Raw genomic sequence first — 27,119 nt, 5'->3', positions numbered from 1 at the left:
CACTACAGCAATACACATCACAGCCATATTTCATAGCTCCAAGAGTGGTATAGGACCCCCCAACAGAGACTGCAGGTGTAGCAGCACTGTCTATACTGATTCTGGGCGTATGCAGGACCCAGAGTGGGCAGGAGGAGAAACACCCAGAATCTGGGAGGTGTTGGATACAGCTGGGATTTTAGATGGGCTTTTTGCAGGTGAAATTCCATGTGCACAGATTTGCTGATTTTGCGCCAATGTTTGAGATCCAGGACTTGTATGAAAGCACTGGGTTGGAGAAAATACCACAAGTCTCCATGTTGCTAATTTCTCTAACAAGAAACACATACACTTCAAATCCTTAAGGTCTTCCACTGCTTGAAGGGGCAATGGAAATTTATCAAAAATGGGAGGTGGTCTCCAAGGGGGTGCCATAAAGTTTGGCTGTACATTCAGTCTTATTTAACATCTGCACTGATGATCTGGAAAAGGGGCTTAACTGTACCTTAATGAAATTCTCAGACTGTTCAGTGCCCAACTGGGAAGAAGCTGCAAATACCAGTGAGGATAGAAATACCAATTGGCAGCTAAAGAGTTTAGAAGCATGGGCAGAGAGAGAGATTGAGCCTGGAAAGATGAAAGCTATTGCTTCAGGGGAAGAGATACACCAAACCAGAAATGCTCCATGCAGGAGAGAAACCTGGAAAGCAATGGTGCTGAGGGAGATGTCAGGTTGAGAGTGGACAGTAAGTCAGACATTGGTTTGCAATCTGATATAACAGCCAAAAGGCCAATGCAACTTTGCTTTGCATATGAATCTGCATTACAACACTGAAGGGAAGGCAATATACCTCTATAAAACTGTGTCAAACCTCAAAGTTAAATAACCGAGTGAGGTCATTCAAAGAAAAGCCAAAATAGTGATTAGCAGGCAGGAAGAAGTAATTGTGTTACAAAGAAAGACCAAAAGAGCAAAGTATAACTTGGCTACATGACTGCTAAGAAGGGACATGGTAATATTTACCAATTTTTGAAGAATCTAAACCATCAGGAATGGAGTGAAATTCAGGGCAGTACAGAAAGATACACTAAAAAGTAACGGGATGGGGAAAAAAAGATTTAGGCTGAACATAATGAAGAACTTTTAGACAGTGAGATATTAGACTATGGAATAGTTTCTCAAGGCAAATGGTGGAAGCCCCATTAATGAGACATTTAAAACAAGACTGGACAACACACTGGATGGAGCTGTATGGAACACTCCTGCGCTAGCCCAGGGGCGATGACCTAATGATCTATAAGTGTAATTTCCATACAAATTCTATGCTACCTTTGCATTCCCGTTAAACTGAGGATGAAGGGAGTACTTGAGAGTTGAGTTGTCCAGGTGGCTTATTAGTCCAATAAATGACTTTAAGGAGACATTTCCCAGGTTAACAAGTATAGCATATAATCTCCAGCTACATATGAAATAGTTGCTAAGATGATGGTTCAGCCAATAAAATATAACCTAAGATAAGTGGCTCCATAGAATGGCTCTTGTGAAACAATTTTATATCTATAAAGGAGATTAGTGACAAGCGTGGTAAATCATTTAGGAAAAAATGTTCTACCTCTTGAGTTGACTCTGTAACCGACTGGATAGCAGAACATGGAGCCTGCTGCCCCAGAGGCTGGAAAAGATCTGGTTGAAGCTGCAGAAGACCAGTAGGCTGAAGAGGCAGACAATGATCTATCGGCACTGTTGCACTAGCTGCAGCAAGGTTGCCATGAAGTTGTGAAAGACTTTCTGGCCCAAGGCATGGAGGCAATATTTCAGGTTGCAACTGCAAAGGTGGTGGCATAACTATCGAAGGCTGCATTGGTATTACAGGCATCTGGGCTCCAATTTCCAAACCATATTGAGGATGTCCAATGATCTGTTGTAATACAATAGAGACCTATTAAAAAACCCTTTGTTTAGCGTGTTCATGACTCATTCAAGTCAAGGTGCAAAAGTTGTTTTTGCTAATTAAACAAACCTTTATAAACCTACGCTGAGAACATATCTGTATGTTTTTTTGTTTACGGGACATGAAAAGAAGAGAGCCATAAAGACTTGCTTTCAAAATAATCAGAGTTAAAATAAAATGAGAGGCTGCTACTTATATAATTTCTGAAGGGAGGGATAGGATAGCTCAGTGTTTTGAGCATTGGCCTGCTAAACCCGGAGTTGAGAGTTCAATCCTTGAGGGGACCATTTAGGGATCTGGGGCAAAATCGGTACTTGGTCCTGCTAGTGAAGGCAGGGGACTGGACTTGATGACCTTTCAAGGTCCCTTCCAGTTCTATGAGATACGTATCTCTCCATATATTAACAAAAAGCATGCATGCCTGAGCATTTATATACTACATGGGCGATTACTACTTAACGATATTTGTCAGAATCATGCAAAACTAAGCTGGATCCTGCTTAGAATTTCAAAACTCTGCTTATATCCCATTTCCTTGAACGCTTGGCTCTATTTCCATAAGCTTAGGGTGTGTATGTGGAGAAAAAGATGACAATACTTAACAGAGTAAACAATATTCAAGTTGGCAGGGTCTGATGACATTCATCCGAGGGTACTTAAAGAACTAGCTGAAGCAACCTCAGCACCGTTAACAATAATCTTAGAGAACACCTGGAGGATGGGGGATGACCCAGAAGACTAGAGAAGGGCAAACCTACTACCTGTTTTAAAAAGGGGAACAAAGAGGACCGGGGGAATTACAGACAGTCAGTCTAACTTCAATACCTGGAAAGATACTGGAACAAATGATTAAACAATCAATTTATAAGCATGTGGAGAATAACTGGATTTTAAGGACTAGCCAGCATATATTTGTCAAAAACAAATCATGCTAAAGAACCTAATTTCCTTCTTTAATAGGGTTACTGGCCCAGTGGATTGGAGGGGGGGGGAGCTGTACACGTGATTTATCTTGATTTTAGTAAAGCTTTTGTCACAGTCCCAGTGACATTTTCATAAGCAAACTAAGGAAATGTGGTCTAGATGAGATGACTAGAACGTGACTGCACAACTAGTTGTAAGACCATACTCAGAGTAGCAATCAATGGTTCGCTGTCAAACTGGGAGAGCGTATCTAGTGGGGTCCTGCAGGGGTCAGTCCTGGGTCTGATACTATTCAATATTTTCATTAATGCCGTGGATCACTTGATAATTGCCCCGTTCTGTTCATTCACCTCTGCTCCTCGTTTTGGATAGGTCCTGGGCATGCAGCAAGAAGGGCTGAAACCATTGGGACCTGCTGTGGGCGGAACGGTTTGGTTTTTGCTGCTGGTGTATAAATCCCCAGAGATTTAAGGGTCACCCTGGAATCTTTAATCTGTCTTATTTGAAAAACCTGAGGGGCCTTCAAATGGGGGGGGTCTCAAACGGTTTGTTGCACCTCTGGGGGAAGACTTGATGACTGCAGCCAGGATGAATGCCACATAGTGATGGCGGAAGCCATAGCTCGAGCTGCAGAGCCCGCTGCATCCAGGCTCACTTGCAATGCTGTTTTGGTGAGGGATTTGCCCTCCATCATAGCAGCGAACTCCTGCTTTGACCAATCAGGAAGCTTGTCTTTGAACTTCAGGATATTATCCACTAGGCTGAAACTGTAGCGACCCAGCAGAGCCTGCTGGTTCACAACCCCAAGGTGTAACCCTACTGTGGAATGAGGCTTCCTGCCAAACAGGTGTAGCTTTTTTGCTTCTCTTCCTTTCGGGGTAGAAGCCTGGTGTCCTCATCTCTCTCTTTTGTCAGCAGCAGCGACTCCCAGGGAGCCTGGAAGAAGGTGGCTATAGAAGTGCTCAAATCCCTGCGATGGCACGTAGTATCTTCGGTCCTCCCTTTTAGCAGTGGGAGGCAGGAAAGACGGGGTTTGCCATAAAACCTTGATAGGTTCCAGGATAGCCTCTTTAATACGGAGAGCTACCCTAGAGGGTACTGAAGAGGCTAAAATGCCCACCAGCCCGTGTGACCTTTCCTGTACCTCTTCTGGTTGGATATCCAGAGCTGCAACCTCACCAAGTCTTGATGAGCTCTGAAATCATCTGGGTGGGGTGGGGAGAGGTAGACTCAGTCACTACTGCCTCCTTAGGCAGTGAAGAAGAGGCTAAAGGTTGTTGAGGAGGCCCCACCTCTAATTCCTCCACAGGAGAGTCCTGATCATGTAGTTCCCCCTACACGATACCAGTCCCGGTCCCAGGGGAGGAAGACAGTGACCTTGCTGCAGATGCTCCCAGTGCCTAGCCAATGTAGAAGGGCGAGGAGAGAGGCTCTAGAACGTGAAGGGAAGCCCCAAGGAGTCCAAAAGAGCCGCTGATATGGAAATGGGACCCAGATATGTGCAGGCCATTGGTCTTTAGGGTGCTGAGGCTGTGGCTAGTACCACGGTGGACAGGCATCTCACCTCACAGTCTGACGGGGAGTCTGCTTCCTCAGACCATGGTGGAGCTGACCCGGTCGCGACCAGGAAGACCAGCTCAGAGTCTGGAGATGGGGGAACTGGCGAGATCATCACTGGTTTCCTTCTAGATAGAACTCTATGGAGAGAGTAGCTGAAGGACTATAGAAGTCACCTGTGCTCTGGGGCTGGAGCTGTGACCATGCACTTCCAATCCCCATACTAGGTGAGGTTCCGAACTAGCAGGAGAAGCTGGCACTGACAGGTTAAGCATCTCTGTGGTTGTCTTGAAGCCTTGGGTGTAGATGGAACCAGAAAGGGCTCCTGCCTGCAGTACTGAAAGGTGCACCAGTCCTTCAGGATCAGTTTCAACAGACCCTTCCTGGGAGCTCCACAGGTTGACTGTGTAGTGTTTGAAGTATATCTTCCTTTTTGTTTGTTTTAAATCTGCTGCCTATTGATTGCATCAGGTGACCCTTAGTTCTTGGACAGGGTAAATAACACTTCCTATTCACTTTTTCCACCCCATTCATGAATTTATTGATCTCTATCATTCCCCCCTTCGTTATCTCTTTTCTAATCTGAACAGTTCCCATCTGTTTAATCTCTCCACATATGTTCCATACCCCCTAATCATTTTTATTACCCACCCCGTAACTTTCCCAAATCTAACATTTTTTTTTTTGAGATGGGATGACCAGAGCTTCACACAACATTCAAATTGTGGGCATACCATGATTTATATAGTGGCATTATGATTTTTTTTGTTTTATTACCTATCCCTTAGCTAATGATTCCTAGCATTGTGTTTGCTTTTTTGACTGCCGTTGCACACTGAACATTTTTTTTTCTAGAGAAATATCCATGACTCTTTTTTGAGTGGTAACAGTCAATCTAATTTAATTTGCAGATAGAAATGAAGGCACGGCATCCTTATCTCATGAAACATGGTTACAGAGGAGTCTATCATGGAGGTTATCTGGATAACAGTTTGGTGTGCATTGCTGGAAGGGAGTAGAATGTTGCTTTAGTGCAGAGGTAGTCACTTAAAAACGTACAGTAAATTATAGCAGAATAATTTTCAAATCATATGTTTGACCCAGGAGATAGCGAGCAAGCAAATATTAGCCATCAACATCAGTGAGACATTGACCCTATTGGATGCTTAGTTATTCATAGAAATACCTCTCCCTTAAAAACACTTTAAAGACAGAACAATGTGTTTCTGAATAATCTATTGCCTAGGTTTAGTCTTCCATTTCATTTCAATTAGCTATTATTTGTCCTAATGAACAATTTCAGGACTCTACCACAGATGTGTCAGATAAATGATGCCTTTGTGTCACAAGCGGGAATATCAATTCATGGTGTTTGCCATGCATACTATGCATAGAGGACCAGATTCAACACTCTTTGAAGCCAATGGAAATATTACCATTTATTAGTTCAACAGAAATTGTATCAGGCCCAAAATGAGCTAGAATTCTTCACAAACAATATTTCGGTACCAAATATATGGCTGAAGACTGAAATTTAGATATGATGTAGTAAATTGGAGATACCATGGTACAGTAGATTGAAATGGGATATTATGAATTTCAATCCACATGCAAACAGATGTAATAGAACACTTTCTTGTCCAACCTTCATTTTTGAAGTAAGCCATTCTTAACAGATTTGACCCTTCCTATTATCTCCTTGGGTCCTGCCGTATTATGTTGTCATATTATAAAGGTGACAACAGTATCATTTGCAGATTCATTAGTAACTCATGCACCACTTATCTTGCAAATGGTGCTAATATTAGAAGCCATATTTTATGCTTCATTGGTTTTTACAAAAAGGACCTGCAGCTGGTATTTATTTCTTTTTTGTAGATATCCTCCAACCAGCCTTCCAGAAGTATTCTCCAACAAACCTTTCCCTTCAATTTAAAAACACACTGTTTATAAACAGTTCTACATCAATAGAACTGACACAGTATATGCATATTCCGACACGCGTACATATTGACAGTTCACACAGGATCATGCATGTACTGTACTATAGATATTAAAATCAGTGGTACGGTATCCCTTTATATCTGACCGTTATGGACTGCTTTTCTCCCTTGTAACTGAAAACTGGATGGTCATCCTTTTGGTGTGGCCATTTTCCCTTCTAGCTGGGACAAGGAGAGAAGGAACAGGGTGCTCAAGAAGTGATCCTAATCCTTCCTTCTACAAACCCGTTAGACAATTATATAAGTACATGACACTGGGTCAAGACTTTGAGCAACAAATTCAACTGCTTAATCCTAGTCCAACCAATAGCTACCTCATACTTAGGGCCCCACCAAGTTCATGGCCATGAAAAACGCATCATGGACTCTGAAATCTATATCCTATACTATTCAGATTTCTCGGAGCGGGAGGGGCAGCATTTCTCAAATTGGGGGTCCTGACCCAAAAGGGAGTTGCAGGGAGGGCCACAAGGTTATTTTAGGGGGGTTGTGGTATTTCCACCCTTACTTCTGTGCTGACTTAAGAGCTGGGCCGCCAGAGAGGGGCAGCTGTTAGCCGGGCGCCTAGCTCTGAAGGCAGTCCCCCACCAGCAGCAGCAGCAGTGCAGAAGTAAGGGTAGCAGTACTGCAACCCCCCCCCCACTATAACCCTGCGATCTCCCCCTGCCCCAACTCTTTTAGATTAGGACCCCATCAATTACAACACTGTGAAATTTCAGATTTAAATAGATGAAATCATGAAATCTATGATTTTTAAACACCTATGACCATCAAATTGACCAAAGTATCAGAGGGGTAGCCGTGTTAGTCTGGATCTGTAAAAGCAGCAAAGAATCCTGTGGCACCTTATAGACTAACAGACGTTTTGCAGCATGAGCTTTCGTGGGTGAATACCCACTTCGTCAGATCTTGCATCCGACGAAGTGGGTATTCACCCACGAAAGCTCATGCTGGAAAACGTCTGTTAGTCTATAAGGTGCCACAGGATTCTTTGCTGCTTTTACAAATTGACCAAAGTGGACCGTGAATTTGCTAGGGCCCTACTAATACTGCATTACTGGGCAGACATCAATATGCACAAGTAAAACATCTGAAGTGCAAGGAACAAAAACCTCAGCTGCATGTTTATAATGGAACAAGGTATAAGTTCTACTACCTTTAGTACTGATACAGTCCAACATCAAAAGGATTACCTGGTTACCAACTCCAGATGCAGACATAGTCTGTTCTGAAGGATGAATTATGCTTGGCTGCAGTGACTGAGGAAGTGGAGGCAGCTGCTGCTGCGAAACTGCTTGCATGTTCTGAGTGTGATGGGGTGAGGGAGCATCACTCTGAATTATCTGCTGGAAGGTAGGCTGGTACATCTGTTGCTGGGAGAGATGGGATATTGCGTGATGTGTTGGCAAAGCCGACACTCCTGGTGGAGCCACAGCAAGTAATGGTATCGTAGCAGCCGACATATTTGGCACTATTGTTTGGCAGGGCAAGACCAAAGAAGCCACGGTAGTGTGAGGAAGGTTGACTGCCTGCATGGATAGGGCAGGGGGATTGGATGCCAGAGGCAGAGCAGGGTTCATGGGAAGGCTTGGTATAATCACAGTTGGAGTGAAATACTGGGAAGGAGCGGGTATGGGGGGCGCATTTGCAGCAGGTAAGTCAGAGAGGCTTGGAGGAAGATTATCAAGTCCTGCCAGAGGAGTAACTGCAGGAATGACAGGAAGCTGAGGAATCTGAAAAAAATATAATATCACATAAATTGCAAATGTTTTCATTGATGGTACAAATTAGTTTCACCTGCCATCTATTAACTTATTGGTGCCATGCTAATTATGTCCATTTATTAGTCACTTCCTTCCATGTCCAAGGTTTTATAAATAGCAACACTTGGATAAATTGATTTATTGAATACAAAAGGAGAATTTTAAAGTTTCTGGCCACTTTTAAGGCCAAAGAATTCACAACGGTTTCCAAAACTATTTAGCAGCCATATAGCAACCTAATAATAAAAAAAATAATCATTACTTTGATTTTGAAACAAATTAAAAATCATACTAGGTAGAGGCTTCAAAAAGTCATCGCTGTGCATGCCAAATGAGTTGAGACAATTTTAATAATTCATACCGCAAACATGCAGGATAGAAAAAAATTGGCGGAACAGTTTTTAGACACACAAACTCCCAATGATATGATAGACCATAACTACCCTGTTCTGTCAGTCTGCAGTTTAACATTTCCCTCGAATGCCGAAAACAGAACATGCCTCGAGGCCTTCTGACATGCCAACAGGGATCTTAAATACTAAGGCCCTGCTCCTGCAAATATGGAAATATGTGACCAGTCCCCCTTTTCCCAGGCATATGTACAACTCTATGCACAAGTATTTGTAAGCTCAGGGCCTACATTTAAAATTCCTGTAATCTCAGTTTCCTTTTTAACACATGCACAAAAGAATTGCAGAGTAAGTTCTCATGAAGTCAGTGGCAGTGTTGACTGAAAAAGTGGATCACAATACACACTTTTACTAAAGAACACTTTATCTTGCATAAAAATCCAAAAGAAAAAGTGTAAAAACTGGATACTTCAGTAATTTTATAGATAACCTGATACATTATTTTAGCATGGCTAACAAGTAGCAGGAATATATTGCATTTAAGTCACTAGACTTTTTTTTTTTTTTAAACAGTAAATGCACTTTTAATCTTCAGAGGAAGTTTAGGCAGATACTTGGCTTTTGGAAGTGAAAGGATTTTATTTTGAGGTTGGACAATTTTTTAGAAGCAGATGTTGAGAATTTTCTTCACTGACTCCCACTATCTGCTTTGGTAGAGACTTCAGAAGAGGAATACATCACAGAAGCAGCTTGCTCTTTTCCCCTTCGTTTAAGCTGCTTCACATCTTAAAAACCCTCACCAGCCAATCTACCAAATAGCGCTAATAAGAGCTTTACTACTACAGGCCAAAGAAAAGGTTCCATCTCTGCTACTGCTAATGGAAAGGGGCCAGAGATCTGGAAAGGGAGATGGGCGGGGGAAGGAATTGGGGTGGAAGGTGAAGATAAGAGCTCAAGAACATTAAAGTGGGCAACTGCTCATGCTCTTAAGCCTGGGATGGGGAAGAGGGTCTACCATGAAGGGGGAAAAATGCAGAATTACAGTTATTGCACTTCAGTGACTAGCATTAACAGGATTAATTAGGCAAAACCCAGGATTATTCACACAGGATTTTTTTTTAGCTCACCAAAATCAAAAATTAATTAAAACAATCTAGAGAGCATTTAACAGTTACATTCTTATGAACTAAAATACACTGGTGTGCATTCCCAGCAGCCCGGTGAAAACTTCAGGGCACATGACATGGTGTGGACTGCACCCTCAGCAAGTTTGCAGATGACACTAAACTGGACGGTAGATATGCTGGAGGGTAGGGATAGGATACAGAGGGACCTAGACAAATTAGAGGATTGGGCCAAAAGAAATCTGATGAGGTTCAACAACGACAAGTGCAGAGTCCTGCACTTAGAACGGATGAATCCCATGCACTGCTACAGACTAGGGACCAAATGGCTAGGCAGCAGTTCTGCAGAAAAGGACCTATAGAAGATATGAGTCAACAGTGTGCCCTTGTTGCCAAGGAGGCTAACAGCATTTTGGGCTGTATAAGTAGGGGCATTGCCAGCAGATCGAGATTCGACACTGGTGAGGCCTCATCTGGAGTACGGTGTCCAGTTTGGAGGCCACACTACAAAAAGGATGTGGAAAAATTGGAAAGAGTCCAGTGGAGGGCAACAAAAATGATTAGGGGGATGGAGCACATGACTTATGAGGAGAGGCTGAGGGAACTGGGATTGTTTAGTCTGCAAAAGAGAAGAATGATGGGGGATTTGATAGCTGCTTTCAACTACCTGAAAGGGGGTTCCAAAGAGGATGGATCTAGACTGTTGTCAGTGGTACCCGATGACAGAACAAGGAGTAATGGTCTCAAGTTGCAGTGGGGGAGGTTTAGGTTGGATATTAGGACGAACTTTTTCACTAGTAGGGTGGTGAAGCACTGGAATGGGTTACCTAGGGAGGTGGTGGAATCTCCTTCCTTAGAGGTTTTTAAGGTCAGGCTTGAGAAAGCCCTGGCTGGGATGATTTAGTTGGGGATTGGTCCTGCTTTGAGCAGGGGGTTGGACTAGATGACCTCCTGAGGTCCCTTCCAACCCTGAAAGTCTATGATTCTATGACATTGATCATGGGCCAGAAAATGTTACTTGAATGGATGTGCCTTTAAAATGATTTAAAACACCACTGAATTCTCAGAACACTTTACCTGGGAGGGTGGGACATGAGGAAGTTGCTGCACAGTGGAAATCTGTAGTGGTGTTAGCTGTGTACTGGTAGCTGCCACCTGAGAAGTCTGGGTTTGATATTGGGGCAGCAGATGGGCAGCGGGCTGCAATGGACAAACTGGCTGGCTGGCTAGAACCTGCTGCAGAGGAGCTTGCTGTGGTATGGGTTGCTGATAGAGAATAAAAGAAATTGCATATTAAGAAAGAATCAGTTCACTGGACACCAGTCTTGTTTTCTTCCCAATTAAAGCTGCATGCTCAAAACAGAACTGTCACTCATATTGAGCATCATTGGTAAAAAAAGACTGACACTTCCAGTTCAAACATTGTACAAGAGCCTAGACTGAAGTCTTATTTAAATAAAACCTACATTACCACAAAAGGCAGATTCGAGCTGTTTGGAGAGGATATTTTTAATGAATCATGCAGGCTCTTTAAAGCTTGGCAAAGGACAAAAGAACCTCTATTTTCTAGCCAGCCCTGCAAAATCTTCCAACTATGGACCCCAAATATTGCTATATGTAGAGCAAGCCAAGGCAATATTGTCATTCAGAAATTCACTCTATAAAAGCCTAGACACTCAAATGTACTGCAAATTTATAATGCGTCTCTCTGGCCAATCAAGGAATATACCATTCTTACAGCAATAAAGCTACAAAAGCTAGATTCTAAGAGTATTTCCCTCTATCCTGGCAGATCTGAGTGTAAGCAAAGGCTAAGGAACTGACAGCATAAGAAACTCATGTTTTAGGTTGATCACCCCATAACTCTTTAATATCTGAAAGTGAACTACAAAGCAAAGGCAACCCTCTCCCCCACGTTTATGATTTTTGTGATATATAAAGACACTTCTCAGAATTGAACAGTGATGTCAAAAGAGTATGTGACCAGAGCTGGCTCTCTCCCTGCTTCCAAATGAAGTGAATGGGATTCCAATTAATTATAAGTGAATATTCAGCATCCCTTCTCTGTTGGTCAGGAGGTGGGATAGCAAAAAGCTCACAAACTCAGGTAACATCACGATTCACATTCTCCAGTAACCTTGCCAAGAGAGGAAAGTAAAGACCTGACTTCTTATATAAAAAGCAGCACTTTAAAAGACCCTTTGAGAATGTTTTAAATAATCATTGAAGGGCAAAAAAGTTTTTTTGTTTAATATTTTTGTTTTGTAATCCTGTTCTAAACATGCAGGGAAGCTTTTACCGAGTGACAACTCATCTTTATGAATGATCTCAACTCTCGCCTGCAGGGACCACACTCTAGAGTTGAAAGTTTAGTTGTGACAAGAATTTTCTTTGGATAGAGGAAATAGACAATTACACACCATCTTCCCATATGAAATGCCTCTTGTCCCCACCTTTTTTGGCTGTAATTTACACTATAGCATATCCAAAAAAAATGACAGTTTCTAAATTATAACCTAATTTTGTAAACATTCAAGTATAAGACAATAATTTAACAGCAAAATGTGACTAAACGTTGAGCCTCTTTCAGTTTAGCTGAACTCTGCCCAGTTCCTTTCATTAAGTTTTACACGATTACAATTTTGTTCAATTGGAGAGCAGCTCGTGAGCAAACAGACTGGCACAAATCTAACATTACTGCACCCTTCCCAGTAGGTAATTTTGGATCTCGCAAGAGATTCTATAGCGACAGCCCCAAGAACCAAGCTCTGGGTTCGCAGGCACAGGGGAGGCACAGCTACATTGGCCTGCCATACTACTGAAAATTTGATTCGAATGAGATAACTGTTCCATGGCTGACTTAATAAGCACGTTTTCACCTCTACCCATCTGTCCTGCGTCAGGGGTCTCAGTGAATGCTGGATGTAATTTAAGAGGTAATATGCTTGATGTTAAAACCGTAAAGATAAAAATAGGGAAATGTAAGTATTGCTTTTCATCTTTGCTGCTTCTGAGGAATGACAGCTCTACACTGTTTGATCTTGTGTGTTTTCAGTGACAGAATGCTTCAACAAGAACTTTTATTTCCCTTTTTAAAATATATAAACACAAGAACAGGGATGAAATGGATTAAGGAATCAAGTGGGCTTGCCCATCTAGAAACAATTAAGACTGAAGCAGCTTGGTGGCTTCCAAACACGGTGAACAGATGTGTGTTTGGCTACTTGCATCTGGTAGCACAGGTTACCCAGCAAGTCTCAAAGTAACAAGTAGGGCTGTCAAGCAATTAAAAAAAAATTAATTGCAATTAATCACACTGTTACACAATAACAGAATACCATTTATTTAAATATTTTTGGATGTTTTCCTACATTTTCAAATATACTGATTAGGGCTGTCGATTAATCGCAGTTAAACAATAGAATACCAATTGAAAATTTTAAAATATTTTGGATGTTTTTCTATATTTTCAAATATATTGATTTCAATTACAACACAGAATACAAAGTCGACAGTGCTCGCTTTATATTATTTTTGATAACAAATATTTGCACTGTAAAAATGATAAACAAAAGGAGTAGTATTTTTCAATTCACCTCATACAAGTACTGAGTACAATCTTTATCATGGAAGTGCAACTTACAAATTTGTTACATAACTGCACACAAACAAAACTAAGTAAAACTTCAGCGCCTACAAGTTAATTCAGTCCTACTTCTTGTTCAGCCAATCGCTAAGAGAAACAAGTTTGTTTACATTTACGGGAGATAATGCTGCCGGCTTCTTATTTACGTCACCTGAAAGTGAGAACAGGCGTTCGCATGGCACTGTTGTAGCTGGCGTTGCAAGATATTTACATGCTAAATGCACTAAAAGATTCATATGCCTCCATCATTCCAAAGGACATGCTTCCATGCTGATGGCGCTCATTAAAAAGATAATGCAGTAATTAAATTTGTGACTGAACTCTTGGGGTGGGGGGGGAATTGTATGTCTCCTGCTCTATTTTACATGCATTCTACCATGTATTTCATGTTATAGCAGTCCCAGATGATGACCCAGCACATGTTCATTTTAAGAACACTTTCACTGCAAATTTGACAAAATGCAAAGAAGATACCAATATGAAATTTCTAAAGATAGCTACAGCCCTTGACCCAAGGTTTAAGAATCTGAAGTGCCTTCTTCAGGGACGAGGTGTGGAGCATGCTTTCAGAAGTCCTAAAAGAGCAACACTTCGATGAGGAAACTATGGAACCCGAACCACCAAAAGAGAAAGTCAACCTTCTGCTGGTGGCATCCGACTTCAGATAATGAAAATGAACATGCGTCGGTCCACACTGCTTTGGATTGTTAAGGAGCAGAACCTGTCATCAGCATGGACGTATGTCCCCTGGAATGGTGGTTGACGCATAAAGAGACATATGAAGCTTCAGTGCATCTTGCGCGTAAATATCTTGCGACGCCGGCTACAAAAGTGCCATAAGGATGCCTGTTCTCACTTTCAGGTGACATTGTAAACAAGAAGCAGGTAGCGTTACCTCCTGCAAATGTAAACAAACTTGTTTGAGCGATTGGCTGAACAAGAAGTAGGACTGAGTGGACTTGCAGGCTCTAAAATTTTAGATTGTTTTATTTTTGAATGCAGTTTTTTTGTATATAAGTCTATATTTGTAAGTTCACCTTCCATGATAAAGAGATTGCACTACAGTACTTGTATTAGTTGAATTGAAAAATACTATTTCTTTTGCTTTTTTACAGTGCAAATATTTGTAATAAAAAATCAATATAAATTGAGCATTATACACTTTGTATTCTGTTGTATTTGAAATCAATATATTTGAAAATGTAGAAAACATCAAAAATATTTAAATAAATGGTATTCATTACTGTGTAATCTTGTGATTATTTTTTTAAGTCGCGCAATTAATCACGATTACTTTTTTTAATCGCTTGACAGCCCTAATATTGATTTCATGTATATTCATGTACCTGTAGCAGTTGCTCTGAAATAGACAAGATGAGTTATTTTCAATCTGGTCTAAATGACTTTGAGGAACACGTCCCATTGACTTTCGATGAGACTTGCTCTCTCAAGTGATTAGGTGCTTTTGAAAATTCCACTCAAATAGCTTTTAGCACTCTAACCCTAAACATGACAGGTATCTCATTTAGCGTGCAGCTTGCTGGCAATGTAGGTCCTGATTCAGCAAAGAACGTAAGCCCATGTAAAACATATGCTTAATTGCTTTAATGATTTGCAGGCTTAAAGAGCAAGTCTTGGGTCTACTGTCATACATTTGGAACCATTATTCACATAACTTATCTAATTCATATTATGAACTGTATAGAAGGCTATTGAACAGAGGGAATCAGGACAAAGACACTTAAGTGTTCCTATAATTGGTAAATTGCAATTACATAATGCTAAACAGCCATTAAACTGAATCCTCCATCTGCCTGGTGAGAAGGTCTAGTGTTTCTACAGTGAAAGCTACAAACCATCTACCTCATCTTCACATGGCACTGCTTAGCCGAGCTAGGTTTCTGAGTTTCAAAAATAGGTTTTTACAAGTGTAACTTTGACCTAGAATTGCATTATTTGGTCCAAATCCAGGCCTGGAGCAGTTCATTTGAGTGAACAAATGCCCCTGCCATGGATTTTACCCTATACACCTAGAGTACATGCTACAATAGTATGTTGTACCCTAAAATAATATGCAAAATGAATTGCTGATGCACCTACAGACATGAAGAGAAGTAAATTGTGTGTTTGATTAATCAGAAAAACAAATATTGACTATGTTTTAGTCTCATGCTCCATCTGTGACACTAGTATTTCAAACAACAGCCATACCTCCATGAAAGGAGGAGAAAGAGAAGGCAAAGGAGCTAGGAAGTGAAAAATGACCCTAATCCAGAAGAGTAAAAGCAGCATTTGGCACATGGAAAAATCTGCAAATTCTGATGCGTCAGCAGAAAGCCCATGAGGCCAATATAGTTTCCTGCAATTGGAGCTTGTCCCAATTCTGTCCAAGAGGCAGTAACATTTCTGGCTGAATGAGAGAACATGAGACTATTTTGCCCATTAGAAAAACGGGGATACGCGACAATAGTTCAAGACATCATAGGTTTTAAACAGGCAGATCAAATTATGCTGTTTCTATGAGAGTGCTTTCGGAAAGAAGAGAATACTTCACCCAATAACACAACTTGAGCTATTCCAGCACTGAATATTACTAAGACTGAAGAGATTTTGAAATTCATCTTGATAGCTCTAAGTTCAAGAGAAAAATAAGCATCCATCTATGCCAACTATGCTAGTGTTAGAAATATGGCATATTTTGACAGCCTAAATGGTGTGAGGGAGCTGGTGAGACAAAAAGACATCTGTTAGTAAGGCAGTACATTCCTCTGCCCTGTGCACAGAGAGCATAAACACTCCTCAGCCCATTTAAACCATAGCTTGCATTCACAGAAGCTGAGTTTTTGGTAGAAACACAGAATCAGGACAGGTCTTTATGACATTTGTGTTGGCCTGAGATAAATTTTTTACTACCAGTTAGTATGGGATTCTTTTCCAAGTAATGAAACATTTGAGACTCTCTCAACTTTCCAGCATACAATAAATGCTTTGTAAATACCTTTACTATGCATGAGATTTCAGAGAATTATCTGAGCATCCTAGACAGACATTGGAGGAATCAGCATTTTGGAGACTGTCTAGAGACAGCCAGATTCTTCCTTTAGAAGAGTGTTACTTGGTGGATCAAGAACACACTGTACTATGTTTTTAAAAAAACTATATATTATTCCTAAATTCAAAGTGGGCCTCTGACCCTCATGCTCCTTTGGAAAAAATGCTCTAAAATCCTCCTGAGGATCTGAGCGCAGTTTAGAATAGACAAAAGTTTGTTTTCCCGCCATTAATTTATTAGCAAGTCATGCACATCTCAAGTGCTAACAATAAAATGAAAACAAGAAAACAAAAGCTGTTCACTCACTTAGCTTTGTTCAAACTTATGCTTTGCTCAGACCTGCATCCCCCTGTAGGTACTAAAGCAGGTATCAGAGCAGGTATCAGAACACCTAGCCGGTTAATACGTGGTGGTAGAGAAACTGTACAACAGGCTATGGCAGGGCCTCAAACTATGGGGCTAGGACTCTCTGACTGAGTCAAGCTATTTTTATTTATTTATTTATTTGCTGTTTTGAAAATCAAATAATACAAATGGCTTTCTGGGCTTTCCCTTGGGTTTCCTGCGTGCCTACTTCTTCTCCAGCTCGACTCTCCCACAGCGACCCAGGCTGCAGAGGCTGAGCAGAGTTTCCCCATCAGCGACCCTTCCAGATTACAGGGGCCTGCTGGGATGCTGACACAGATTGTCTCTCTTCCTCTGCCCAACAACCCTTCTGCTAGTGCTCAGCCAGCCCAGAGCTGCCTGGGAGGAGATAACAGGGGAGATGGATAGCAACCACCAATTGCCTCAGGGCCTCCTGGTAAGGAGGTGAAGAGTACAAGAACTCTAAGCCCGGCACCTAGGAACAAGCTCATTTACCTCAATGAACTATATTCACAAAAAGGCAGTTATAATTGTAGATGTTTTCTACAGTATTTCATTAATGTGAATGTTGTCTCTAGCACATGTGAAAGTGGGGCTTGGGATCATTTGCTCTGAGCAACATGGGGTTGAAATGATGAAAAGGTTGAGAGCCACCAGCATCAAGGAAGAGTGATCAGCTTTTCTATTTAGCAAGCCAAACTACCGTGTGATTGAAGAGCAAATATTAAACTGGGATTCTCTCCATTGCTCTGGATAAAGAGTTTATGTCCAAGTTCTGTCTACTCTGAAAAGCATCCAACCACTAAGTCACTGATGAGCCAGGGAAAGAAAGTGGAAACATTGGTGTATAATATTCATAAATGTAACTTCTTTCCGAATATTATGACTTGTGTTCAAAAGCAAGGTTTCAAAACTAACTAATGCATTTAAAGGGTGGTTTAACAGGTTCTCAGTACAGTAGTTCTATTCAATAAGCAGACCTGATCTCTCAGAAGTCCTCGAACTGACCTCGGACAGTGGTTTTGCTTTACAAGAAAAGAAAGGGAAGAGATGGGGTCAGATAGTTTAGCTTCTCACCTGCTGGCTGGCTAAAACAGGCTGAGATTGCCCCATCTGTGATGGAGCAACTGTGATTGGCTGTATGACTGGGAACGTCATTGCTGGCTCTTGGTAATGTTGCGGTCGCTGAGAGAGAACAGCAGGTGGAGCCTGAGCCACTGTTAGTCCAGGCTGGAGGAGAGGAAAATAAAATTACTTTAGAAGAAACATCAATAAAAAAGTCGTCTACCACTGATTTTTAAGAACATGCTTGATACTAAATATTCAATGCAAAACAAGGAAAGAGAAATGAAAAACACAAGGAAAGGAAGGTAACATCTCCAGGAAGAGAGCTTTCCCAGGGGAGATAAAAAACAAACAAACTGTATTGCATTTCTCTCTATTGGACATGGACCATATAAGCTCCATCCTCTGTCACTGAATTGCTCTCTCTCTCTTCCTCCCCCCACCCTCTCTCACACATACAAAATATATTAAAAAACAACAATTAGCTGGGTAAACTCCAGTTGATAACTTAAAACCAAACAACTTCTATTGCCAGGTGATTTACTTAAATTGGAGGCCAGGAGATTGATACAGGATTTAAAAAAACGACAACCCAGCAACAGAGAATGGAAGTAAAATAAAATAAGGTTCTTAATAAGCAAAGTCTCAAACTCCTGTTCAAGAAAAAGGATAGGTACGTAGATTAAAGAAATAGACTTAAAACCCTATTTACCTACAAGGAACACCAATTACTCCTCTTACTGTATGATGCTATACTACCGCAGTAATATATTTAGTAATTTCCTACTTAAATACGTCAGGAAGTATTCATTGCTTAAAAATCAACTGTTCTTTTTAAGCTTAAAAGGTAATAAAAGGAGATATACCAATCTCCTAGAACTGGAAGGGACCTTGAAAGGTCATCGAGTCCAGCCCCCTGCCTTCACTAGCAGGACCAATTTTTGCCCCAGTTCCCTAAGTGGCCCCCTCAAGGATTGAACTCACAACCCTGAGCTTAGCAGGCCAATGCTCAAACCACTGAGCTATCCCTCCCCCTTGTAACAGTTTATACCTATGTTAATTTTTTACAGCATTTTCATCTAAGTTGACATGAAATATCGAGGAATAAAATATTGCTTATGACAAAATACAAAACCAAGTGAAATACTTTCTGCTGTTTTACCCTTCACAGCCCCCAATCAAAAAAACAAAAACAACAAACGAAAAAAACCAGATCACATTTAAGTCCAGTTACTGAGACCGTACCAATGAAACCAATAAAAAGAGTGCGTCTGCTCTAAGGCACTATACTGCACTGCTCAATTTTATGTCTTCTGCAGAAGAGGTATTACTACACTCAATCATAGCTGTTATTTCTTCATGTGAAAAATACAGGAGAAAGGATGCAACCAACACCACTACATTCAAAGGGCAGATGGTTTCAACAACTGAGGGAGTTTGTTACAGAGACCCAAGTTAAACAGGATGGTGATTCAAGCCATTCACAGGATCATTCAAATTAAATACACTTTACATTCTGTCACAGGCATTTTGGAAAACAAGGGGGAAACAGGGTAAGTGTGGCATTTCTGAAGCATCTGGGGAAATTTTGGATCAAACAGGAGACACTTGTCATTCTTGGATTTGGTTTTTCATTCTTCTAAACCAACTAGGGATGAAACAAGGGATTCAACCTACCACATCACTGGTGGTCTTTTTACTAGCTAGGCTGTTTCTACTGCTCTGCACAGATGGAGTCACTGGATTGGTCTTCTCTGTTAGTGATGCTTTGCCAGCGCAAACTTTATAGAAGGGCGGAGGTCGTCCAGGCATGTTGGCTTCCTCATAATTGAAGGACTGAGAATGCAGGACTTTTTCTGTGACTCTTGCAGTTCTCACAGGAGAAGAACTGGTCTTTTGGCTAATTATGTGCTGCAGAGATTCATGTAATAAAGGCAGGCCTGAACTTCTGCCGCAAGGCCTGTTCACTTGAGGAAGAGGTAGGGATACTGAGGTTTTCTTTAGTTTGTTACAGAGGCAGCGAGGAGTATCTGTAGCACATGTAAGGGGCCCTGACTTTTTTGGATCTTCTCCAGAATGAAGCAGATGGGCAAAGCATGCCTGACAACTGTGTCTAATGATCATTAAATCAGTGGTACTTGCAGAGATCTCTAATGCCACTAGCTGTGATTTACCTGCTTCCTCTTCTCTATTCAGTGATATTTTTATGCTTTCCTCTATTAGTTCTGTTGGAAGAGAGGATGTAACATTTGGAGTCAAAGCCACTACTGAATCGCTATGGCGACGATAATTGCTGTGAGTGCTGTGAATCATGGGTAACAAATATTGACTAACTGTGTGTGCCACTGGAATTTCTGAAGGACACACTAGGCCTACATTGGTTCTTTCATTGGAGAGATCGGAAGGTTTATGTTCGATTGCACACAATTCTTGCAGTGACGAGTCCATTAATTCTTGCTGGCCAAGGTCATTGTAACATGAACACAAGAATAAGTGTGAATATCTGTCTGGGTTACCAGTGCTGGGTTTTGGAGCCTCAATAACAGAAGTGCTTCTTCGCCTCTGTGCAACATTAAGTCTAAGCAAAGAGCTAGAAAGGCATTCAATAGACGCTTGACCTTTAGCACAACAGGAAGAAACATCGGACTCAAGAGGCTCTTGAACAAATGAAGGAACAATATGTGGCTATATTAATAACAAACAAAAAACAAAAACAAAAAATAATTCTCAAATGAATATGCTCATGAGGTTAAGTCTAATCACGGCAAAGCTATTAAAAACAACTCAGTGAAATGAAAAAGATGAATGCTCACTTTATGGTGTTTAATTTAAAGTACTATAGCAAGCAGTAAAGCATTTCTTTGAGCACAGGAAGTACAATTATAAATGTCCTATTTTTTGATAGTAAAACATGTTTTTGGGCAAAAGTATGAATACACGTATTAAATAAATCAGTATTGGTACAAACTGGGCAGAGAAGAAAAAGGGTGAGCTGTGGGATCTACGCTCACTGAAGGCAGAATATAAGGTGAGTCATTAAACATGGTCTAGTATATTCAACATTGTTGGAAAAAAAATGAGACTTACTACTGAAGGCTGCTGGTAGTGCCCCAGCTGCTGAAGGCTTTGGGGCAAAGCCTGGCTCTCACTTAGAGGTGGACTGTAAACCCGTTGAATAGCAGGAGGTATTGAATCAGGCAGAGATGAGTAGATGACACTTTGCTGGCTGCTCTGGGAGTCTGAATAAACTGTGGACCCCTGACCGCTGTCAAATGTGCTGTCAGCTGAAAGAACAATCTTTTTTATTAAGAGCTTAACAAATCAAACAAAATGTTCAAGTAGTGACTTAAAGAGGAGGCCTATGTGGGGTCTATGCAATTGGCATTTTTACTACCCTAGCTATTTCTATCATATACATAAGTTATATAATACAAATGCTATTTTCTGTGACTGGTTCATCATTCCTCCCTGAAGCCAGAAATGAAGAGAGTATCCTATGGATTTTGTGCAGAGCTAGGCACATTGATATTCCCTTTAGAGGTCACAACATTGATGTTAAGAATTGCAGACCTTCTATGGATTTTATAGCATAAAAGAACAGTGAGCTGACTGTGACTTCAATGGGAGATGAGGGATCTCAGCCGCCCGCAGGATGAATTCCTTTGGAGATATAGTGGTTTAATGATTATTTTAATTCCCTTTTGGGCAGTAGTGTTGCAAATTTCAATTTCAAATAAGTTATGAAACATTCCATTATTTACTATGTGTTAGCCAATATAAAATTTATTATCAGCTTCACTATGTAGTTCCACCTTAGTTGAGGAATACTAACAAAGCAAGAAAAAAAAAAACGGGAAAACGTACAATGGAGAAACTAGGAAAACAAATCATGGCTTTTTGACTGCTGTATATTAATTGGTGCAAGACAGTGAGTAAAATGGTAGGCATACCTAAAAAACTGCTCTAAATTATTAACTTGATTTTGACCTGCCCTGCAATTTTAGACATTGCTTGCCATTGAAGCACAGTAAAGCTACACAAAAACAGATCCACTGAAATGACAACTAAATTCTAAGCAATTTTAATACATCTTACTCTTTCCTGGTTTTGTTATTACGAACAGAAAGCCTTAACATACCTGCACTCAACACTATAATAACTGGATGAAATGAAACTGCTTTATATAAGCAGTCATCTTGATCCAAGTTTTTAATGATTAGGAGCACAATTCACCGCTTTGTCAGTGCTCATAATACAGAGAGTTAGCCTGATTAATCTGAAAAATTGCACAACTCTGGGAACTGGGCAAGAGCGACATCTTTGTCAAACGGAAATAAGGCTTATAATGGCATTGTTAAATATTAAAGGCTTGAAAAAAAAGGCCTGTGAAATATATCTGCACCGTTAACTAGCTTCTCTTTCTATAGCTGTTGTTTTTACCCTTGAAATAACCAAGGCAGCAGTAGTAAAGTTAAAATACCTTGTCAAAACAGGGAGGAGTTAACAAACTGGACTAAAAGTGAATTGTAGCAGACTTGAACCATAATTGATAAAATGATTTTAAATTAAAAGGAGTATGATTTTACCATATCTTTATCTAAAACCCTCCATCTTCCCCATCCCCCCACAAGGCTTGCTCTACAGAGCTTTGAATAAAATGGGACCCAGATGTGAGCCCCACTCAGTTTTCAGAAACTAACCTTCCGATTATGTTTTGAAAAAAACTAAACCCCACCTCTAATTTTCCACATTGCCAGTTTAAAAATCAGATGCTGCCTATTATAACAATGTAGGTGTTTTTATAGAAAACGGAGTTTCATCTTATTATAAATAATTATTCAAGACCACAAAGGAAGACAGAGTGTAAGTGAACAGAGCTACAGCAGAAGCTGAGAGTCAAACCTAGATTTTCTTGGCACACCATGTTGCACATAGATATTAAATTATTAATATCATCTCTGCATCCTCTCTCTCAATATCACATGAAGAGATAGGAAAGTGATTTATAGCGCTTTTAGACTCAATAGCACTAAAGAAGCATCCAAAGACATGGGATATGAAATTGCCACAGTAAAGCAAGAAATAAATTACAAGTAGGAACCAGGAAGCAAATTGGGTATTTAATATATATATTTACACCCAGTAACTTGCCAGCTCAAAGGTCACAGAAAGGCACAATTAATCTCTGTTAGCTATTATTTTTAACTAACTTAGTGTCTTTTATAAAAGGTTCCTCAAAGGAGTCAGCTTATACGAGTTAAGTATGTAGTCAGAAAAAAAATATAAGATCAGACCAAGCATCATCTTCTAAAAGTTTTGAAAGTACTATAAACATTCTGTAAAGTTTTGAAAATATTGTAACAGGAAGACAATTTTATACCTTCTGAAAGTTTGCTGTTTTGTGCTGAGCTTGTTGAATTATTATGTTCAATACTCAAAAGCTAACTCAAGCACAATGCGTGAACTATAAAATGGGTAAGGATTTTGTATACTTATTTATAAAATACCCAAATGTCTCTGTGCTCCAAATAATATCTATTTAAATCAAATAATGTCTATAATAAAATTCCAAAGCAACAAAAAGATAGCATTGGCTTAACAGTTTAGTAGGAGAATCTGTACATCAGTTTGTCTAAGGGTTTACCTTGGGATATACCCTTGTCTAAACCAAGGGATAATGCACCGTACGGGGATGTGATTTTTCAAGCACATTAATGTCTCATGCATTAATTGGTCTGTATAAACCCTGCTGGTGTACACTAAAGATTTTGAATAATACTACATTAAAGTGGGCTATGGAACCATTAGCATGCACCAACAGGGTCTACATGGACCAATTAATGCACAATTCATTAGTGTACTTTAGAAATCACACCCCCCACATAGCACATTGCTGTTCGGCGTAGAGAAGCCCTTAGTAAAACAGGCTAGAACAGGGTAGCCACAAACTTTTTCTGAGCTTCCAGTCTAAAATATTTTGCAATATCAACCTGAAGACCACTAATACTTAAAAGTACACCAACAAAATTGTAAATACACTCACAATTCAGTGTGATGGGGGAGCCTGTCTTGCTGAAAAAAATATTCTGAAGGTTGATCTGGGGTGGGGAAAGGGGGACATGGTCTTAAATTATTTTTGATCACTACGAGACTGCAATTTCCCCCCCTAAATCACTGAAAAGAAACCTGAGGCTCAGAAATAGGAAAAATAAAATGGGATGAAGAACTCCCAAGGCTCTGCAACTGAAGCTGGGTACCTTCTCATTCAGAAACACCCCAAAACCAGCTGAGTTTCTATTAGAGAAAATCAGTTGCATGGACTTGTAACATGTCTCACAATTTTGCCTTGCAATGGACCAGTGAGTGCTGTTGAGCCAACAGCATCTTGATTGAAAGGGTTACTGGTTCACCTTTTCCCCCCCTATAACCAGGGTCAGCACGTAAAACAGTAATACAGCTGGGTCTGAAGTTTCTTCAGACGCTGACATTATGAACTCCTGAGAGTTCCCAGCTGGCTCCTCAGATTCTAAAATCTAAAACAAAGAGAAGATAGCATCTCCTTTCCATCCGGAAGACCATTTGCCAAGTTTTCTGATGAATGCTTCCACACTGATCTGCATGGACAGGACATTCATATTCCACCCTTTGGGAAGAGTTCAGCTTGTCTTAGTGTCCAAATGTCAGCAAGGGAGTCTCAGTGTGCCTCCCACGACAAGTTATTAGAAGAGTCAGCAAGAGAAATCCTGCACTTCTGCTCTTCATTAGAAGAATTGAGTTAGCATCTCACCATGAAAGCCACTTGCATACTGAGTTTAAAGAAGGCAGGTGAAGGAAACCTGTGTCATCACAGAGCAATGCAAGAAGTCAAGAATTCTTTGGATGGCATTTAAAATGAACTTCACAACGTAACGGCATCATGAAGCACCTGGCATAGATCTTCAGGCATTTTCTTAGTAGCAAGAACTTGCCTGGGTATGAAACAGTTGGGCCATGAGGTTTTAGATGTAATGTTCAGGATCCATGTGACCAAGCCACTACCTTAAGCTGTCATTTCCTTGGCACCTTCCATGACAACTGCAATACACTACTCCCACTAAATGTGGAAATCTTTGACTGCTTCCTGAAGTGTCCAGTATTGGCTCTCTTTTGTTGTACATCCTGGCACAGCTTTACAAAAGAACAAGCCTTCAGACACATCACACACGAACTGCTAGAAACCACCACACCTTTGTTTTCAGAACAGTTGCTCTTGGACAAACTCATCTGTGTCACTAATGGAGCGAGAAGCAGTGACAACAGACAAGCCACCCTGTTCAGTTTGGTAGCTGAATCAAGCCCTGCAACTTTCGAAATCACATCAGTTGCACAGGGAAAAAAAACCAACCTTCTGCAATGTTATACAATTTTCACTGCCAGGCCATTCTTGTCAATGCCAAATAAGACGCATGAAGAGCATTTGTGCTGACACTGCCAGTTTGAGTAATCAAGTCTCATTGCTTGTTTCAAGACATGACATTGACTCCAGAAATAAAAGCCTCAGGTTCATCTTTCAGTAACTGATGTTTGGCATCTAAAAGTGTCCCGACGTCAGCCAGCGCTTCAGGACATGCTACCTGACATGCTTTCAAGTCACACCATGTCACAGGGCAGAAGTGAACTGCAAAGACTCAAAGAAGTGGGCGATAATGTCACGAGAGGCTCAAGCAGTGGCTTCATGCCATAGTAAATTCAGCCAACAGCTAACATCTTGAGCGTTCAAATTCAATGACTTTTTTCATGACGTTTTGCTTGGATATTTTCATTTCATGTGGTACATAATTAAAAAAGAAAGAGTGTGCTTTTCTGCATGAAGTTAAATTCAGGCACATACAAAGGTACAGATTCAATGCTATTTTGTTAACAGAGTCTCTAGCAGCCGGATGCACAGTCTCATGTTCTGCAGTAGTCTATAGTAAGCTACTATCTGGGTATCTCAGGTTACAACAATGTGGTGGCCATAAAGGAACAAATAATTAAAGGGTTTATGTTGTGTATCTGTTTTTATATCTTTTTAGCTGAACTGAATTCCCCCCCCCCCCCCCAATATCCTCCTCCTCCACATTTTCTGCATGATCTCCTGCAAAACCCTGGATATCCTATGCAACCCAGAGATTGTGAAACCTTGAACTACAAAAATGCAGAAGTGATGTAGAAAATGATTACATCTCTAGTAAAGTTAAAGTATATCAAAGAAGAGGGCTCAACAAGACTAGAAAATCCTCCAATTACCCTATAAAAATAATTTGCCATTAGTGCAGCTGTATTGTATTATCCTTTTGTTGATAAAGTTATAGCAAGTATTGCATCTTCCTGGTTTTGTGTTTTTTCCCTTAAGGATAACCATGAAACTGGCTACAGGACTAGATAAAAAATTCAGTATAATGGAAAAAATGCAGTTACTACAAAAATTCATTTTATCTATATCTGTAGCTAGAGATATCTATATCTATATCTATATCTATATCTCTATATTGTTTTGGACTAGGGTTGTCAGGCATCTGGTTTTTTTTACCAGAACGCCTGGTCGAAAATGGACCCTGTGGCTCCGGTCAGTGCTGTTGACTGGGCTGCTAAAGGTCTGGTTGGCAGCACAGCGGGGCTATGGCAGGCTCCCTGCCTGCCCTGGCTCTGTGTGCCTCCCAGAAGTGGCCAGCACATCCGGCTCCTAGGCGCAGGGGCAGCTAGGGGGGCTGCCCCACCCCGAGTGACAGTTCGATCCCACTGGCCAGGAACTGTGGCCAATGGGAGCTGTGGGGGTGGCGCCTGCAGGTGAGGGCAGTGCAGGTGAGGGCAGTGCACAGAGCCCCCTGGCCCCTCCGCCTAGGAGCCGGACATGCTGGCCGCTTCTGGGAGCCACCTGCGATAAGTGCTGCCTGGAGCCTTCACCCCCTCCCCTCCAACACCCTGCCCCAGCCCTGAGCCCCCTCCCGCACCTCAAACCCCTCATCCCCAGCCCCACCCCAGAGCCTACACCTCCAGCCAGAGTCCTCACCCTCTCCCACACTCCAACCGTCTGCCCCCATCTGGAGTCCCCTCCTGCACCTCAGCCCCCTCATCCCTGCTCCCTCCGGCACCTCAAATCCTTTATTCCTGGCCACACCCCAGAACCCGCACCTCCAGCCAAAGCCCTCACCCCCTTCCACATCCCAACCCCCTGTCCCAACCCGATGAAAATGAGTGAGTGAGTGAAGGTGGTGGAGAATGAGTGACCAATGGAGGGGGGATGAGGGGGGTGAGGTGGGGCAAGGGTGTTCAGTTTTCTGAAATCAGAAAGTTGGCAACCCTGTTTCGGACAAGTG

At 41.1% G+C, this 27,119-nt stretch overlaps 1 protein-coding gene across 12 annotated transcripts in view; it reads right to left on the bottom strand.

The window, feature by feature from the left end:
• Positions 1-27,119, bottom strand: part of WNK2 (WNK lysine deficient protein kinase 2) — a 172,406-nt gene that overhangs the window by 58,105 nt on the left and 87,182 nt on the right. For 8 of the 12 annotated variants that reach the window (XM_045024209.1, XM_045024212.1, XM_045024211.1 and 5 more), the window contains exons 9-13: positions 20,869-21,065; positions 17,794-17,946; positions 10,730-10,918; positions 7,609-8,148; positions 1,593-1,898 (exon numbers count right to left, since the gene is read on the bottom strand). In XM_045024209.1, the coding sequence (XP_044880144.1) occupies positions 1,593-1,898; positions 7,609-8,148; positions 10,730-10,918; positions 17,794-17,946; positions 20,869-21,065 (1,385 nt within the window). The remainder of the gene's footprint in view (positions 1-1,592; positions 1,899-7,608; positions 8,149-10,729; positions 10,919-17,793; positions 17,947-20,868; positions 21,066-27,119) is intronic. The other 4 variants (XM_045024208.1, XM_045024207.1, XM_045024210.1 and 1 more) reach the window with 4 other exon arrangements.

The sequence above is a fragment of the Mauremys mutica genome, chromosome 7 (assembly GCF_020497125.1).
Source record: "Mauremys mutica isolate MM-2020 ecotype Southern chromosome 7, ASM2049712v1, whole genome shotgun sequence".
NCBI lineage: Eukaryota > Metazoa > Chordata > Testudines > Geoemydidae > Mauremys > Mauremys mutica.
Note: the sequence above shows the minus strand (reverse complement) of the source record. Positions and strands in the feature narration are given on the sequence as shown.